Below are 19,374 nucleotides of genomic sequence, written 5' to 3'. Positions count from 1 at the left end.
ACCTCATTAGAACAGCAAAGCCATAAAAATAGAAACTCAATATGTGACCAGTGGAGATAGAGCCAGAGCAGTGGACAGGGACTGAACAATGAAACTGTACCCTCATCTGTCTCCTTGAGTACTTTCACATCGGTGACAGATTGATGAGGAGGATGGATGCAGTGTCTTGACCTCTTTCCTGTAGTTGGCATGTGCAGGGGAAATATATCATGGTGGGATACTTTTATTTGGAGGGTTTGGCCTGCAGAGGGCTCAATGTTAAATACCAACAATAAATCAGAAGTTTTCTGGGTATGCAGCTTTGTGGTATGTGGAAAATATTATACGTGATACAGTGGTGAGGCTACAGAAGCAAGAAGATGGGTAATGAGAATCCACTACTGCCATTAATGATGAATTTAGTAGTCAAGTAGTCACACAGTTATTTCTATTGTATATTAAGAGTTTCCAAATATTTTTTTTACCAAATAAAGGCTGAAATAAGTGACTGAAGCCTTCTAGATTGAGAATATTTACAAATAAAGTATAGTATTAATAAAAATCAGAAAAATATTATGAAATTTTGCAATGTTTATTTACATTGCCACTGTGTTTGGGATAAAATGTCTTTTTGCATCTGTTTAAGAGTTTGTATAGTCTAAAATCCAGATAACACTTGCAATAATAATAATAATAAATACAATTAAAATGATTTTTATAGTTGACAAGTCACAATTATTCTGATTAACTGTTGCAGCCCTGACTACTACAAGAAGCAACAACTACTACTACTCCAAACAAACCAAATGTAACTTTATCATATCATAGTATTAATTTTTTTTCTCTCTCTCTTTTTCCTTAGCCAAATACCACATGGTTAAAGAGTGGCTGTATAAAGTTATGTTCAAAGCTGTTGGCCACTGTCCCGTAGACAGGCACAGACCTGCATAACTGATAATGAATGATTGGGTGGGTGTGGATAGTAATCACCTTTCAACCAGCTCTGGTGAAAGAAAGGCAAGAAGAGACGTGAGGGTGCAGGGGAGGGTAAACAGAGTAAAGAGGTAAGACCAGAAGAAGCTAAATGGGAGGAACAGGTTTTCTGAATGAATGGATTAAGTCTTTCCAACACTTTCAAATTAGGTGTATATGTGTCTGGCTATATACAAAGGAAAGATGTGTGAATATTGAGAACAAGCCCATTTTTTAAGACTTCTGCACATAATTCTACATCATGAGGTTACTAGAGTCATTAAACAAACTACCAGAGCATAAAAAGAATCCTAACGTTTTCTATGCTTTCTTAGTGTAAAGAAAAAGAAGAAACAAAAAAGTAAAGCTAATCTTAATCCCACCATCATAAACCACTTAATTCCCCAAGAGATTTCTCTGCAATTTAGCACTGTTACAGTAACAGCGATTGTCATGTTTAATAATCCTCTTAGACTAATGCTTAAAGAGAATCAAACAGCCTATGAAAGCAACAGCTGCAAATAGATGTGTCTTTGTCAAACCTTGCAATAAGTAATTAAGCACAATGTTTTTGCCTGAAGATATCAATTCAAATGATCTGTTTACCATGTAGCAGTGTTTCGCCTAATAATTTGGCATAGGTTTTCTTTATCCCAGATGGTCATCTTGTTGCAACACTTGCCATTATCCACGCTTGGTTTCAAATAATACACATTTGTGCCTCTGGTGGCTGACTCATGTTTTTACAGAATAATTGATGGCTATTTCAGTGTGTAATTACATGTACAATATGTCCCAGACTCAGCTCCAGTGCTCTCCATTGCGAGTTTTTATGGTTTCGTATATTGGCAAATCAATAATCTCCACTGCTCCACTGCTCCAGGGAGAGTGAATTGCACACTCTCACATATTGTTTAGGTGCAATGCTTTGTCATTCTGTTGCCGGCGGTAACATTGAGGCACATTTCATCTTTTGTAGCTACTACCAAAAATCACCTCTTTTCCCCCTCAAATCCCTTGCTTGCTCTTTCTTATATTTATGACTAAAGGGGAATAGAAGCATTTTGACATATCCTCTGGTAAAAAGAGATGTAAGCTGTATAACATATTCACCGATGTACACAAAGTACTAAACTGTACGTTCCCTGTTTTCTGGAGATGTCTCTCTTTTGCAGTTCACAATAGCCACGCTGTATTTTCAAAATGTGGGCCACTGGGATTGAAGTGTGACTCAGCGAGGAGGACTAAGACTTTGGTTACACTGAAAGCTGAGTGGACAGGATTGAAACAGCTGCAGACACAACAAGACCACAGTTGTGTCACTCTGTCTTAAGAGTGTCAGAACCATATGGAGGTTAACTGTTGGGTCATATCACAACTTGTTCTGTTTTATTCAACTGATTGTTACTTATATAATTTGTTCCATTGTCACTATTACTATTACATCTACTTAGTACTCTATACATAGGTTATATGTTGTGCTCACACTTTAGAATATGATGTCATCATAATTTCTCGATAGGAAATTGGTTTCTTTTAAAGCACATCACTAAGTAAAAATCTACAGATAAATATTTTTAGGGACTGGGTCCACAAAATGCCATCTGTTAAGAATCACCAATGTGCTAAATCATTGTAATATGATTGATGATTATGTTAATTGAAGAAAAAATAAACTAACTAAACTAACCTATTTGTTATCACATTATTTATTTATTGCTATTTTATGGCTTTGCTCTTATTTGATTTGACTGGTTTTATTGTTTTAAGACAAGTATGATTAAATCGGAGAGTTTATTTTATTAACAAATTATCTGTGTATTTGCTCAGCTCTTCAGAAACAGTTTTTTTTATGAAATGCTCTATATAAATAAAGTTGACTGGATTGAATTGAATTATGACACGACTTTCTGAAACTATTCTGAAATTTTCAGTTTATGGATGGATAGGCCCAGTTACTCTTCCAAAAAATTCTGACCTCCAGCTCAGTTTTAAACCATAGGCAGCCTAGGTAGGCAGTCTAGACAGTCTATGTTATGATATTAGGTAAACTCAGCGTATTCCATCCATCCAAGATCCTCAACATAATATGCTGGCCTGCTATGTTGTTTTGAATTGACAGGAACAACTGGTAACTGATCACTGGTCCTGAGCTATGTCACCTTTCTTTTCCTGGGGATCATGGGGTCCTCAAACATGAAGTGCGTGCTCTCATGGATGTCTTCGCTGATGTCATCAGTGTTGGACGAGAGCAGGAAGTTCTTGTTTTCATTGGAGAGAGGTGGGGACGGTGTGGAGGGCACCGATTGGTCACTGGCATCCCAGCTCCAGTTGCCGCTGGTGGAGCTGCTGTAGCTGGCAGAAAGCACCTCTTTCCATCCTCTGCTCGCCGGTTCTGGTACTGATAAAAATCAATTCAAAAGTTATCAACAACTCATCTTTTCATCTCTGGAAAGGTACTTATTTACAGGTCACTACTTTTAGGCTTACACCAAATATATTTCATAATATATATAGACTTTTTTAAATAACTGGTCCTAAATTTAGCACAGCAGTGTCAACACTGCAGCAATAATAGCCTTGCTAAGACTGGGTAAAAATACAGAGAGAACTTTGACTGTCTGTGGAGCTTGGCATGGTAAGGGTGACCACAGCAATTCTAGGGTGGCAGAGGGAGTGTCAAGGCTACATGTTTGGCACTAAACACATGTAAGTTTACCCTTGACAGATTATATGCTAAGATAAAACTAAAGCCTATTTCGCTGCCTAGTGTAGCTGTATGTTACAGTATGTTGATGTTGGCGTGCTATTACCTGTAGGAGCAGAGGAAGGCTGGAGCACCATTGGTGAAGTGGATAAAGAGGTCAGGACGGTTGCTGCCATCACCTCCTTATCGGCATGGCCCGACGGCTTCCTGCAAAAACAAAAGAAAAATCACATTCCGTAAGTAAAGTGTCTGTGACTGAAGAATCTGCTTTGATGAGCAGCAAAATGTCTTCACTCTGAAAAAAAACCCAACCTTTGTCCAGTTGATAGAATTCATTTTCTTTTGCCAATAAGTAAGGTGTGTGTTAATAAAACGTAACCCATTATTCTGGTTACATCTGTGATAAAGATGTGAGGGCACTAAACTAATCATGAACTGCAAAATTGCTGCTTAAATGTTAAATGAAATAAAAACAAACCCATATGATCTGAACCCAATAGAAACTGATGTCATCAGGACTAACAGAAGAACCCAGACTTGAATAAATGCTTTGTTATATTATGTTTTACAAATATATATTGACGGCATCAGAAACACACACAGTAATTCATTAAAACTCAAATAATTTACTCAGCTCTAATTGCATGACACTTACCCTGTTAAAAGGCATGTACTGTTAACGGCACCTTTAAATACTTGTAGAATTTTACACACTTAACACAAAAAGCATAAAAGCATAACAAGGCATTAAATCACACCTAGACTTTTACACAGCGTGAAACCAATACACAATGGGACTCAGTATTCATAAAGCTTGTATGTGCTCTGCAGCTTTAAGAGGTCCTCGTCCCGCCTCCAGACTTCACAACCAGAGTGAACTGGTTTGAGGCATTCTCTGAGCCAAGCCCTAAGCCCTGGCACTCATCCACTCACAGTCTCCACACACACACCAGTCAAAAATTTCACTCTGGAGCCCACAAACATGCAGACATTATACTGCAAACCATGACCAAAACATACATGTAGGAACTAAGCTGTTTTAAAAAACATTTTAGTTGAAAGAGGTGCTCCCACGCTGATAAAAATGTGTTGGAAAGGAAGGCCAACTGAAGAATGCAGCAAAAGATATGAAGGAGGTACTATGTTGCTTGCTGAAATTAGGCTGCTTTTGACATCTTGAAAAGCACATGCAAAATGCTGTAGAAAACTAAAAATCTGACATAGTAGTACTTAATAAAAAGTAATGCTAACAAATTTATAGCACTGCTTTCAACTACTACTACTACTACTGCCACTAGTAGTAGCATACTAGTACTAGAGTGACATGCTACTTCACCTCAAAAAGCATATGACTAAACATAAATAAACACTTTCACACAGACCATATTAATCAACATGGTTAAACAAACAGTATTTACCCACACACAGTGTGGCATTAGTGTGTGTATGAGAAAGGAGAGCTAACATGATTAGCTGTGTCCTGTTTCACTCATTAGCTGGGCTCAAACCTGCACTTTTGATATCACTCTGTGTGTATGTGTGTGTTTCATCTGACAAGCCTGTTTTACAAAGGACTGAGTTACACAAAGCTTTTGTTAAAGGGCCCATATTACGCTATTTTCTGATGTATGCTGTAATGTTGTTTCCTCACACATAAAAAAACACCCCTGGAGTTGTGTTTTTTTCCATTCACACATATTTAACACACAAACCCCGCATATTTAGGCTGTGATTTTTTTCTCCACTGTGTTTTAAACTCCATACACCTTCACTAGGACTGGGTATCATTAAGAAGTTGCCAATACAATATATATCTCGATACAGTTTCGATACGATACGATATTTATTTAAGACTAAATCCTGGCTGTGATACTAAAGTCTTTGTTAAACCACATCCTGTGCAAAGTTCATATAAAAAACTTCAATTTTTATCATCAAAACAATGACTATGTTAAATGTGTTGCATAAACAAGTTTCCTTCCACTAAACGAGCAACACTGTAGCGCTGTAACAAAATAATTAGTAAAATACACCAAAAACACGGTGATATATCAATACAGCAGCCCACGATATCGATACTGTATCATCACATTAAACAATATTTTTGCACACCCCTAGCATTTACTAGAATCATCTGGATTATTTCAGATGTGGAACTGACAATCTCTACTGAACAAATGGTAAAAGGCAGAAGCTAATTTGAAACGTACCGCTTCTTCACATCACAAGGTGAAACAGAGTATTTTAAGCTTTGGGGATGTAGACAGACTAATAATAACAAGTGTGAATGAAATAAAGCACATCTCTGGTTATGTTTTTAATGAGGGAACATCATTATAGCATGTCGAAAAGCTCAGAGGAGTCAGTTTTGTGTAATATGGGACCTTTAAACCATCAGCTGTAATATGCTGCGCTGACAGCTCTTTCTGGCACACGCACACATCCCAAACACTAGAAAAAAGCTCGGATTCCCTAAACATTGCGGGCTTCCTGACATTGAGTTTTTTCCTTCCCGTAGCTTCCCGGCAGAGAGTGATACTCCATAACAGCTTTTTCACATCTGCGGTGTGAGTCGTACGCTGTCTCGTGTGGATGTGCTTTGAGTAATACACTGTAAAAACACATTTCAGACAGTTGAAGAGTACATGGAGTCAATGTACTGTAATACAAGACGGGGGAAATTCAATTACTATCAAATAACTTTGATATCTGTGTTACTGTTTACTCCAGACTGAACAGATGGCTGCTGCACAAGGCTATTGTAAACCAGCCAGCAATGATAGCCACATTGTTATTGCTTAACTAGAGTTTTTAAAGATAGTTCTGATACTTAAAATGTAAGCTTTTTAATATTCAAACCTGTCAAACAGCCTAACCCTTCATGAATACTACTAAGTGTGTGTATTATCTGTGTATTGAGGCTTTTCCAACTTAAATGTTCTGATTAGCCAGATAAATACTTTATTGATCCAGAAGGAAATTCAATTAATATGGTTGGTGACAGATTTGTGACCCAGTTTACTGTACTTCAGGTTGACTGGAGCTCTAAAGTACGTGCACAAACAACACTCTCACACACCCCTAACTTTCTTTCCTCCCTTGTCTCGCACTGGCCTTGGCCCGGCCGAGAACCCTCCTCTCTGGCAACGGTACAGCACATAGGCAAGCTAAAGTCAACAAGCTGAGCACGGGCACATACAAAAGCAGGGAGACAGAGAGAGGGAGAGAGAGGGAGAGAAAGAAAGAGGGGGGAGAGAGACAGAGAGAGGGAGAGAAAGAAAGAGGGGAGAGAGAGACAGAGAGAGGGGAGAGAGGGAGAAGGAGAGAGAGGGGTGTGTTAGGGTTAGGGACATGGGGGGGAGAGGGAAAGGCAGAGCAGGAGAGGGCGGGAGAGACAGGAAGAGGGAGGACAGAGAGCGGGGAGAGAGAGATGGGGGGAGAGAGAGAAAGCGAGATAGAGAGAAAGAAAGGGGGAGAGGGAGATAGAAAGAAAGAAAGAGGGGCAAGCGGAAGAGAGAGAGGGACAGGCAGAGCAAGAGAGGCAGGAGAGAGAAAGACATAGAGAGAGATAGAGAGAGAGAGAGGGGCACTCAGATCCCAGCCAAGGGGTGAGGGAGAGCGGACGGGAGAGAGAGGAAAAGGCAGAACGAGAGAGAGAAGGGAGAGGGAGGAGAGAAAGAGAGAGGGCAGAGAGAGTGAGCGGGATAGAGAGAAAGAGAGAGGGGACAGAGAGAGCAAAAAGGATATAGTGAGATAGAGAGAGAGAGTGAGATAGAGAAAGAAAGAGAAGGGGGATGGAAGGGAGAAGGAGAGACAGAAAGAGAGAGAGAGAAAGAGAGGCGCTCAGACCCCAGCCAAGGGGTGAGGGAGAGCGGACGGAAGAGAGAGGAAAAGGCAGAATGAGAGAGAGAAGGGAGCGGGAGGAGAGAGAAAGAGAGTGAGATAGAGAGAGAGGGAGGTAGAGAGAAAGAAAGGGGGATGGGAGGGAGAAGGAGATGCAGAGAGAGAGAGCGAGGGGGGTTAAAGAGAAAGAGAGAAAGAAAGAAGGGACAGAGAGAGTTAGAGGGAGATAGAGAGGGAGATAGAGAGAAAGAAGGGGGATGGGGGTGGCAGCAAGAAGGAAATACAGAGAGAGAGAGAGACAGTGAGAGAAAGAGAGAGAGAGAGAGACTCCAGCCAAGGAACAAGTAGCAACGACACACGTCTGTTGAAAATGACAAACTATATGAAACAGGTGGCCAAACATGTATGGCCTTTAAGTGAACTGCTATTAATATGTTGAGCAAATAGAGTGTGTACAATTCCCAAGACATCAAATTTTAAAAATCAGTCAGCTAGGTCATTATCCAGCCCTCATCACCATTTTCACTATGGTGGGTTTATTACTGTTGTTGGGGAGACTTTCTGGTCTTCCCTCTATATTTATCGTCGCACCTCTGCTCCAATTACAAACTCCCCTGATACCACATCATGTACCAATGGTTTTCATTTTCTATATATGCATCATACAAGAATGTGGGCTTTACAATACACATATTTTAAGGCATGTCACTTTTATACTACAGGCTCTTGTACGTAAGTTAGTATGAGCGCAAACCCCCATTTTCTGATTTGAGTTTTCAAAGACTATACTATACTATACTATACTTTAGGCTTTTTAATACTCAAATCAAATGGTCTAAAACTATATTGTATTGGTGATGAATTGTGTATTGGGGCTCTTAAATATTTCAGTATGCTTTCTTTTTTATGTCGCTTTGCATTTTTGTTATGGCATTATTTAAAAGTATATCTAAACTCCAATAAAAATGTTAGATCAACCAGCTCTATTTGAATTCAATATGTCTGACCACAGTACTTGCCCCCATTTTGTGTTGAAATGAACGATATTTGTTCAGTCTTCCACATCTCACTTTCTCTGTGGGTGTATCCCTGCAACAATAATCTCTAATATCCCTCTCGGACTCTATGCTGCTGGCTTTAAATAGAACTTATCCATTCAGTGTGATCATGTGACAGACATGATCCCAAACACAAGCATCAGGGAGCACTGGGGCCTATCTTTATGCACCGTCTGTATGTACTGACTGTTCTCGTGTGCCAACTTCCTCACTCCTAAAACAGCTGTGATAGGGGCACACAACGTGACTCTGGTCATTAAACAAAGTCACAAGTAAAGTAAGTAAACAAAACTGCTTTAGCTTAACTATGTCAACTGCCACTCTCTCTTTTGTGGTTATTTGTTGCTTCATCTTGCTAAACACTAACAGATGCAAATGCAGAAGTGTTGGATGTACTAAAATAGACGGTTTAGTCATGAGGCAGATATTTCTTTAAGCAAATATTAGGTATCAGTTTTGAGCTCGTACAGTCACTGAGGGTCAGCAGTCAAAAACAACGAAACATACTGTATATAACATATACATTCTGTAAAGTGATGCTATATTTCATATTCTTTATGATAGTGTGCACTCCGCTTGCCTACTAAGGAAGAAGGTCTGTCGTGATAATCACTATACTAATCATTCAATATATGAAAGCTGGAGCAATATTTGTTGTGGTCAATTTTTATCACATGTACGGTTATTTTTTGACTATGCCACAAGATTTAAGTCGATTTAAGGTTGAATTAATAACTTCTATGACTCACTACAGATGCAACTAACTGTTTTTTGTTCAAAATATTGTACATTTTTGTGGTTTAAACCTGCTCTTGGTTTATTTGTGTTAGTGGCATAAATGAATTCAATATTATAGTCATTTTTTTATTTATTTATTTTTTTATCAATATTGTAGAACAATACAACTGGATATATAGTTTATTTTGGACACATTTATGTTTTTCTCTGCCTTCTTTCATGTTCAAAGTATATTTTATTAATTTTATGTTTTATCGCAAAACTGCTGTAAGGTATATATATGTAGTCTATATTTATTTTCCATTTGAAAGTTTTTCGTAAATTATCAATAACAAAGTTGTTGTTTTTTCTTTTTGATTTTTTTTTTTTTAGAGGGAGAAATGCTGAATAAATGCATTTTGTAACTAAAGAATAACCATAACAATAATCGTGATTTCAATAATGATCAAAATAATCGTGATAATGATTTTTTCCATAATCAAGCAGCCCTAGTTAATTGTTTATATTTATTTTAGCAATATTATCACACTTGGATAAAAAGTAGGCAGCTCGTCTGGCATCAATGATAAAATTCCTGATAGAGATAAATATTTGGTCTTACCATGTATGAAGCTAGTATACTACACAGGATGAAAACACAATCTACTTATTTACAGTATGCCAAAAGTGTGAAGATTGCTTCAAAAGCCTGCCACTATCAATATGACAAGTGCAACAGTGAGTTTACCATCAATTATAGGGTACAGTTGTTACTGTGTCCTTGTGCAAGACACTTTTTAATGTCTAGTCCAGTAATAAGGTGGGAAATGGCATCATATTAACAAATGTACAAAAAGGAACTTTTTTGCAGTGTGGCAACCCCCTCGATGGTGATAATGAAAAAAAAAAAAAAAAAAAACGTTTGTAAATCGATTTGTGCTATGTGGCAAATATTCTTGTGTAGCTAGAAAGATCAGAATAACAAATGCTGTGTTTTGCTTTGTAGAAAACTGGCAAACTAAAAAGTATAAAACTTGAAGGAAGAACAAACTCCCTCATTTAGAATAGCTGAAGCCATTACAATTGTTTAAAGCCATGTAGCCCGTGGACCCACTGTGCAGCCCAGACAACTGCACCACCCGCCCCTATTAATAGCTCCCCTGCTGGAGCTCAGTGGTTCCTTGTCTTGCTTCTGTACTGTATTACGTAACTTCCCCCAGCCACTGTTTTACCTCTCACTGTATGTAGGCAGATGGCCATGGCAGGCAGGAGCTAAACTGTTAAAAGCAGCTGTAAATTCCAGTCTATTGCGCAATGATTTGTATATTGATTAGGCACTAGTTTTATGGTGTGTGCTTTTCGAAATGCTCAGACTCACTTATTAATTAAAGTATAGTATACACTTTGGAAACTATTTGGCATTATGTAATTTCAGGTTAATTAACAGCATTGGTAACTCTGATGATTTACCGAACACAGGCCCATGTAAACCAAAGTAAATCATTAGTATTAATATTGACTTAAGGGGACAAAGAAGCTTAGTTTGCGTTGAACATATTACTGTTGCATCCTAGAGCAAGACACTTCTCTGTAACTGTAGATGTAAATTACAAAGGGCCAATATCATGCTATTTTCAAACCTATGTTATAATGTTTCTCCATCAAAATTCACACATGTTAAACACAAATACGCTGCATATTTAGACTGAGTTCGGAAAACACTGTTCCACCTTGTGATGTAATGTGGTAATATAAGAAGAGCTTCACTGTATTTTTAAATTTCATACATTTTCACTAAAATCATTTGGATTATTTTAGCAGTGGAATTGCACATTTCTAGTAAGCAAAAGGTAAAAGCAGTTTACTTGAAAACTACTGCTTCATGACATCACAAGGTGGAACAGGCCATTGTGAGTTTTAGAGATGTAGACATGTAGACAGTGCAGGATTGCTCAAATGTGTAAATGAAATAAAAACACAACTGCAGGTAATAGCTTTATAAAATGGCTCAAAGGTCACAAGAGTCAATTTTCCATAATATCGTAAAGTATAAGATTTTTGCCTATGGCTGCTCCAGCAAACTAGTGATCTTAAATTTCTACCCCGGATGCCATTCCTTCTATAATAGATCATATTACCACAACTAGACAGCTTCATTTGGTTGTCATTGTACCGTGATTAGAATATCATCCCTGCTGGTAGAGTGGTTGCCATGTTCCTATCTGCGTCTTTCTCTGCTGCGCTGCTTGTACACAGTCCCGACGCTCACACCCCCTGGAGAGGCTGAGGCTGTTAGGCAGGTCTCTTTAATGTGGGCTCTGAGCGTAATGGCCATTCAGCAGCAGCACAAAAAGCCCTCTCTTTCTCTTGATCCTCGAATGCAATCTGTAGCCTTAGGGCACACAGCAAACAACAGTTAGCTTTGTACTGCTGAAATAATAGGACAGACACAGAGCAAAAAGCATGAATCTCTGTCCATACCATGTTTAGATCCAACACAGACCTGTGGGTTTTATCTCATATCTTAAGTACACAGCAATATTTTATGTGAGACTGTTATAATGGTATTGTACAGATGATAAACAAGCATGCTCAATCTTTGGCTATAAAGGTATAATGTAGTATAAACACATATAACATACACTATAACATATGACACATAGCACACTGCAATTAATAAACATTATGTCTAATGCAAGGTCTTAAATCCAAAATTTGGTTTCATAATTAGAGAAACCATGGTCTTGTTTGCAAAACAAATGTTGTTTTTCCACTTATTATACTGATAGATACCGTCCATTTGTTTACAGTTTTACATAAAATCTGCTTAGAGGAACTTGCAAACTAGGTAAGTAACATTAGCAGCAAAGGATGGAGCAATAGAATCTTCGCTCATTTTAAGCCCCTCTGGTGAAGAATCTTTTCACAAAAACAAACAAGATCAGCCTTTTGCCTCAGTACACTGACTCCTTATCACAACGGATGTCCTCTTTCATTTGAGTCATGCCATCATGTGGCCAGTGAAGTCAGACATACTTTTTACCAAAACATTTCATTCAGTTCAAATCACTTGATAAGAATAATTATCTGTTTTGCAATGGTGTTGCAATCCCGGCCCTATCTGCAGAAGGGTCAGTGTCATGTGATAAACAGTTGGATGATCTAATTAGGCTAGAAACAACTGATCAAATTCATCACAACAAACTGGTTATATAAATAATTGTCAAATAACTAAGAAACAGAAAAAACTATTGTCTGTATTACACACAGACTCTAAAACATGCCATGTCCTGAGAGAAGAGTTTTATGACTCAGGCAGAGCCCCAACTTTGGTGTTGTTTTTTTCATAGCTGATTATAGACAACTGTTTGAATCTAAAAACTTGAATATGCACAAGTGGGTATTTAAAAGGCTATATATTTAAGCATATATACCACCCAAAGCTAAGTGGTCACTAGCAGCACTTTCATGTTCTTCCTCATTCCTCACATCCCACACACTCTGGCCTGTTCACAGACCTGCCCCCTGCCATCACAAGCCGGAGCAGGCCTCCACTCAGCTTCCTGCGTTTTGTAAAAGCAAACCTCTCTGTTCCACTGCCTTTCATAGAGCCAAATATCTTTAGGGCAGTGTGGGGCAGACACAGGGTTTCAGCCAGTGAAAGAAGCTGATCCTAAAGAAAAAGAATGTGCAAGGGCTCAAAGGGAGAATGCTTAGGATTAAAAAGTGTTGCTGATATGAACAAGACTTCAGACCGGTGACTACAGACCAAAATGTGAACACAACTAGATATTCCCTGGGTAAATGTGGTAGGCCAGTTTCATGAAAGAAACATACTTTTTTTTCAGAGTTTTTAACCATTTACACAACCGAAGTTGTATTTGTAATGATCTGTGCATGTTTGAGCAATCTTTAATAACTTAATTTCAAGATAAACTCCTGTTTTCACCTACATCTACTGCTCTGTACTTCTTTCTCCAATTTCATTTTCTTAATGGGTGATACACATAAGATTCAGCAGTGTCATTGTGGTACAAATTTTAAAAATCTGCTACTCGCTAACATGATGTGCAGCTATCCATCAGAAGTGAGGACAGACGTGGGACTATATTTTGTGATGACATTTATTGCTCCCATTGGGAGCCGCAGTTTTCTAAAACAGGAAGTCAGCGAACTTGTTTCTTTTATTAAGTAATTTATTTTAGATGTATATTGTGACATAATGTAAAACTCTAAGTAATAAAATGATGCAGGGTGTCATAGCTTTTAACACAAGCACAATATGTATTCTTTTGATCTTTTTTTCATCAATAATACCCTTTATTTGACTAGTTGGTAAAATAATGGTAAGTTCAGTCCTAGTATTATGACACATTCCACATTTAACTCTCCTCAGTGTAGCAACATCTCCAGCTCTGAATCTTCCAAGCTTTGCCAGCGGAGTACTTAAGAGCTTGTCATCTCAGTTTTTATTTTCTCATAAAACAAAATGTGTGCATAGGGAGTAAACGGTTTCCTCGCCAAATCCAAACTTATTGTTTTAATAGCAGCTTGGACAAATGTGCATCATTAAATCCGTTCATAAGCAGTTCAAATATGGCTACAACCATGCACATAATTAGTACAAAGCTTTACACACATAATTTGACAGTGTTTATCTCTGCATCATTAACACAGCATTAAAATATGTGCAGCTGCTCACTATTTGGTTGATGTACTTTTAAACATGTGTAAATTAGATTTCCTTCAAAACCGATGAAATGAGAATCTTATCGTTTAGTGGTATGCTGTAATAGTCAACACTTAAAGGTGCACTGTGTTACCTTTCTGATCTCCAATGAAATGTTATTGGTTTGCCTAAAATATAAAACAAGCAGGTGACCATATCAGGGCAGGTTAAAGGTCAGATCTGTGGAAAGGTGATCCCACTCACACAAAGAATACCTAAGCTAAATACTAGATACACATTTAATGCCATACGGGAACATTAAGTCAAAGCAATAACATCTTCATTAAGACAAGCTAGTGACAGACCCCCAGCCACAAAGGTTACATAGTGCCACTTTAATGTCCTTCAAGCTCACGTCTTTGATCATGCATGCTTTAAAGTTAGCCTATAGAGAAACGTTTCACACAATGAAGTTAACAAGACCCAGTGAAGAGTCTAGCCTTTAGCCAAGTGTATTTGAGGCCAACTCTCTTCAACCTCATATCCATGGATACAAACAAACACTTTACTGATTTTATAATAGTTACATGATAAAGTAGCCCTTGAGTCCAACAAAGGCATCAGCATTGGACAGGGCTCTTCAGTTCTTTGAGGGTAAAATCTTGTTGAGTAACAGCAAGAGTGCAGGGACTTAGAATAACAAGTCCAGACTGAGAATTACCAGCTCTCTCCACACACACAGAAAGGTCATGCAGACATGTAAATAGAAGAAAATGCAAATAATAATCAGCACTGAACACTTCAATAACAGGTTGTATAATAGTAAACCAATTGAGACTCAGATTGCTTTAATGGGCCCTTTCTTTTGCATTATATCATGGACTGATACTTAAAACCAATGCACCCTTAATCTTACCATAGTCTAATGGATAGTGCTTTATTTTACTCTTTTGGGTTTTGACCAGCACGCATTTCAGCCTCTCTGTTAGACAAGCAAACTTTCAATTCAAAACATAAGTTTTTTTTTATTTGGTCTAAATTAAAGAGGGACTTAACACCTAAACTCTGCTCACAACCACATTTCAAATAGAGCAGTTTAACCGGGCAGTACCTGGAGGACTAAAGAGAGTGGGGGAGGTAGAGCGGCGGGGCCTGGGGTTATAAGGAACAGTGTGACAGGTCGAACAGATATCCACAATTGCAATCCACATTTGTGATCACAAACACCTGGCTGAAATTAGGGCAGTTTGGTGTGATGTCACCATCTACTGGAAAATGCAGAAGTCACTGAAGCCAGCACAAACTTAAATGTAGGCATTTGTGAGCAAAAGGTGCAAATGTACCTAATTTGCATTAAAGAAAATGACGAGGAACAATAGATAGTGCTATTAAAACACCATACCATAGTGGATCTAGAGTCTAGTCCTACTTTAATTAATGAATTTAAATAATAATCAGACGTCAGAACTAGGGATGGGCATGATTAATCGATTAATCGATAATTGATCATTAAGAATTTCATCGATTACGTTCATTTTAATCGACAAACCGAATGTAGGTTGCTGTGCGTAGCGTGACCAAACAGGGGTCCGTACATGTATTTCTTTGCACTCAGAAGGAGCGAGCAAACACAAACAGTCGGTCAGTCTGCAACGCAAATGCGTATTTAACGATGATTTGTACAAGAAATTCCACGCTTTCCGTTGCGTTCGGGACAAGTGTGAGTCCTTGTGCACATTGTACAAAGCAGCACATATGTTTCGGTGTCCAGTGGGAAAAAGTTTTGCCAGGTGAGAGTCGCGCAATGTCGATGACGAGTCCCCACCTCCCACATCCCGTACGGTGTCCTGGTTTTGACAAACGCAAATATGGTCACACTAACCTGTATTCCACTGAATCATGTCTTTTAATCCGACAGAAATTGACCGCATCAGCGACACAAGAGCTGTAGTTTTATCTTCACTGAGTTTATGCAAATTAGCGATGCGGTTTTAAGTTTTGTTTCTGTGAGAGTTGCGCAAAACTGAATTAAACACATTATAATCTCAAACGGATTGATGTGGCTCTAGAGTCGTTACGGTTTATATGTCGTAAAGTTGAATTTATGTATGCAGATTAGTAGTGCAGATAGTAATAATAATGATGATCATTTTAATATAAACACGTTAATGATTAATCGATAATCGATCGTTAATTCGATCGATTAAGAAAATTTCATCGAATGCCCATCCCTAGTCAGAACCTAGGTAGTATATAAGAGATTTACAGTCACGGATTGCAGCAATTGCATACTTGCCCTTTCACTGTGCCCAGTTCACTGGGATGAACTCTGGTGAAAAAAATGAGCATGTGTGACAAAACACATGTTTGCACATTTTAAACTCTGACCACAGGTAAACAGAACATATCTTTGTACAATTTATAGCATTCAATCGACCACAAAGATTTTATACTGTCAAAACTTTAGTTATTATTATGCTTTACACTTTTGCCTCCTCTGCTCCCTGTGCCTCTGAAACCCATCCGCCTCATATAATTATAGTGAACAAAACACTGTGTCAACACGAGCTTGTATATATACAGCCACAGAGTTGATTTCTGGTCCAAACCGGATTGAGGCAGATTGGACATTGGCGACAAAAAGCCAAAGCCAGTATTTCTCGAGTTTTGGAAATCAACGTCAGACTTCTGGACATCCCATAAAAGTCACATAAATTTAAATTTTATAGGAAATTCAGGTTATCCAGCCAAATACAGGACAGTCATGAACGCATCACCTTTAACGCTGAGAACCACTGCTCTAAGTCATCTAAAGCAAAGATCAAAGGATGTTTCGCTCCATCCCCCAGATATTTCACTTTTGGCAGTGGTCACAAAGTCCAAGGTTGTTCTTCTTGGCATTGCATCATTCTTGCACAAGTGTAGCCAAAGTTGTACATTTAATTTGGACCAGTCATTTAAAGCTGTGGAGACTTCCCATAATTACTGAAATATATTTTGGGATAGTGAGGAGTGAAAAAGCTATGAGATAAATTCATCCTTGTCTAAACAAAACTTTATAGCACAGGGAAGGACACCACGGACTCCATGTTATTGCTTGAAAAACATTGTGGATAAAAGTTGTCAGCCACATCCCCTTCCTACTTCAACCAAGAGGAGAAATTGGCACTTTTGTTTCAAAACGTACAACAAAAAAAAAAGTGACAATAACATTTTGGTAGATTTAATGAAAGATTAATTTAAAGATGGACTATATAACTTTTTGGTTGGGGGTCCTTACCTGCTTGTTTCCATGGATATGTCATTGCTCTGCCTTGAATGTTCCACAGTATGGCATAAACAGATCTAACTAGTATTTATTTAATTACAGGCAGTTTTATAACTCAAAAATATCTAGAAAAACAGGAATTCTGACTGTGAGGGGGGCTGCCTCTCCACATATCTGACCTGTAACTCAGTCTGGTTTGGTCTCCATGAAGATAGAAAGGTTTGATACCATACTGTGAAACATTCAAGACAAAGCAATAACATCTTCATGACGAAAAGCATTTGATGGACCCTCCACCAGAAAAGTTACACAATGTACCTTTGTTTGAAAATACAACTCTTATCTTGGAAATTTGGTACATATACAAAACAAAATATATACATGAAGTTGCACCATTTTGTGAACTGAAATGAATATTGTTTTTGTGGGTATCAACATTATGCGTGCTGAAAGTAATCTACCCATGTCTGTCTCATTTAACGAGGAAATAATCCTGGCTGTTAGTGCAGAGAGGATAGAGGGGGATGATCTTAAGGTGGGACCTGAGCACTTTATGCAGTGTGGGTGTGGTAGACTGTTTATTCAAGCTTAATTGTTAAAGTGCAGCCTTTTGCCACAGTTGTCATTTCTGATGTAACACACAAAGCTCTACTGAATTCTCCATCCACATCTTTTATCGGCAAAATGTTATACCCCGTATGAATCAATTACAGGCTTAACATAAGATATATTGTAAAACATAGTGCTTCATTGCAAAAAGAGAAAAAAAAATGCTAAAATGCTTTTTTATTTTTTAAAATATGTTCACTCTACATAATAAAATCAAGAAAAAGGGTCACCTTTCAATAAAAATGGTGTTGCAATTTGAAAGTGTTTTCATATACCAAAAATAAGGCAGCACCTACACATTAGCCTCACTATAGCAGAGCAAAGATTTCACCATGCTAACAGCCTGCTCCTAATTTCACTTGTCTGTGGTAGACATTTGGATGACTTATGATAAAGTTGTGCAATATTTTGAGCAACTATGTGTTTGAGTGCATGAAGCATGCAGCAAGAGAGAAACAATACTCACAACAGTATAAGGTAATCATGGACCATGTCTTTAATGATTTTGGTGAGGACCACTATCCAGATCAGTGGAAAGAACATATACCCCCATGGCATCAGAATACATTGTCTTGAAAGCACATTGGGGTTATAGCATTAAAAACATTACTGGGGCATCAAGAGTCAAGATAAAGCCCATGCGGTCACTCTTTGCACTCTTTAATGATTAATCCACCAGCAGTAATTTTTATAGCCTGTCTGGTTTCAACTGCAGACTATCTAATCAAGTGATTGCAAGGACAGCCATCCTCAGAACACCCTGTATAAAGGAAATGTTCTGAGTACATGTTTGGACTCAATGTGCACATTTCCCCAGTGACACATATCCGTACATACAGAGAGCTGACAGAGCGTTGAATATTCCGAGCACATAGACGGGCCATTGTTCTGAAGGCTTCATCTACTTTGGATTTGAGAAGGATTTGGGAGTTTCTGCTTGAAGGGAAAGAGCAAAGGGTTACAGGCCAGAAGCCCAACTGATGCATGGAAATGGTTATAAGAAGATAAGTGAAGGGAATGTGTATTTTTTATTATTCATGTCAACCGAACTTCATCTCCCTCCTAGTATTGGGATATTTGCATATGATTTGGTATCTTTCCACCCAGCTACACATTCCATGCAGCTGAAGAAATCTATATTTTCTAGTGGAACAAAAGATTTTTTTTTTATCCTTAAGAGTTCAGACGTTAGAACCACCATTATTTGTCCAAGTAGACTCCTCTGTACTTCTAAAAGAACTCTAATTTTTTAACATTATTTGGAAAGTTTTACAAAGCACAAAGTGTGCACTGCTCTTTAACTTCCCTGGTTTGATAAGAATGATTCAAGGTTTTTTGCATTTTTTCTACAAAAATGTTGTTGTGAGTGCAAATTCAAGTGGCTGAACAGAAAAGTGGAGTTAAAGAATGGAAAGATGAATCTCTAAATGCTACTGAAGCAGAACAAGGCCCTTATGTAATGTATTAGTGTGGGTGAGCCAAAGATTAAAAAAAAATACTGCAGCAGAGCCAAAAGCTGTTGTTTCCCACAGTGTTTCTGTAAGACAAGCCA

The 19,374-nt window shown here is 38.1% G+C and overlaps 1 protein-coding gene across 2 annotated transcripts in view; it reads right to left on the bottom strand.

The window, feature by feature from the left end:
- Window positions 1–19,374, bottom strand: part of slc2a4rg (SLC2A4 regulator) — a 32,722-nt gene that overhangs the window by 7,754 nt on the left and 5,594 nt on the right. For both annotated transcript variants that reach the window (XM_020929807.2, XM_020929806.2), the window contains exons 3-4: window positions 3,765–3,865; window positions 3,114–3,352 (exon numbers count right to left, since the gene is read on the bottom strand). In XM_020929807.2, the coding sequence (XP_020785466.1) occupies window positions 3,114–3,352; window positions 3,765–3,865 (340 nt within the window). The remainder of the gene's footprint in view (window positions 1–3,113; window positions 3,353–3,764; window positions 3,866–19,374) is intronic.

This window comes from Boleophthalmus pectinirostris, unplaced genomic scaffold, assembly GCF_026225935.1.
Source record: "Boleophthalmus pectinirostris isolate CB_2022bp ecotype Guang Dong unplaced genomic scaffold, ASM2622593v1 HiC_scaffold_8, whole genome shotgun sequence".
Lineage (NCBI taxonomy): Eukaryota > Metazoa > Chordata > Actinopteri > Gobiiformes > Gobiidae > Boleophthalmus > Boleophthalmus pectinirostris.
The sequence above is the reverse complement of the archived record's forward strand: the minus strand, read 5'-3'. Positions and strand labels throughout refer to the sequence as shown.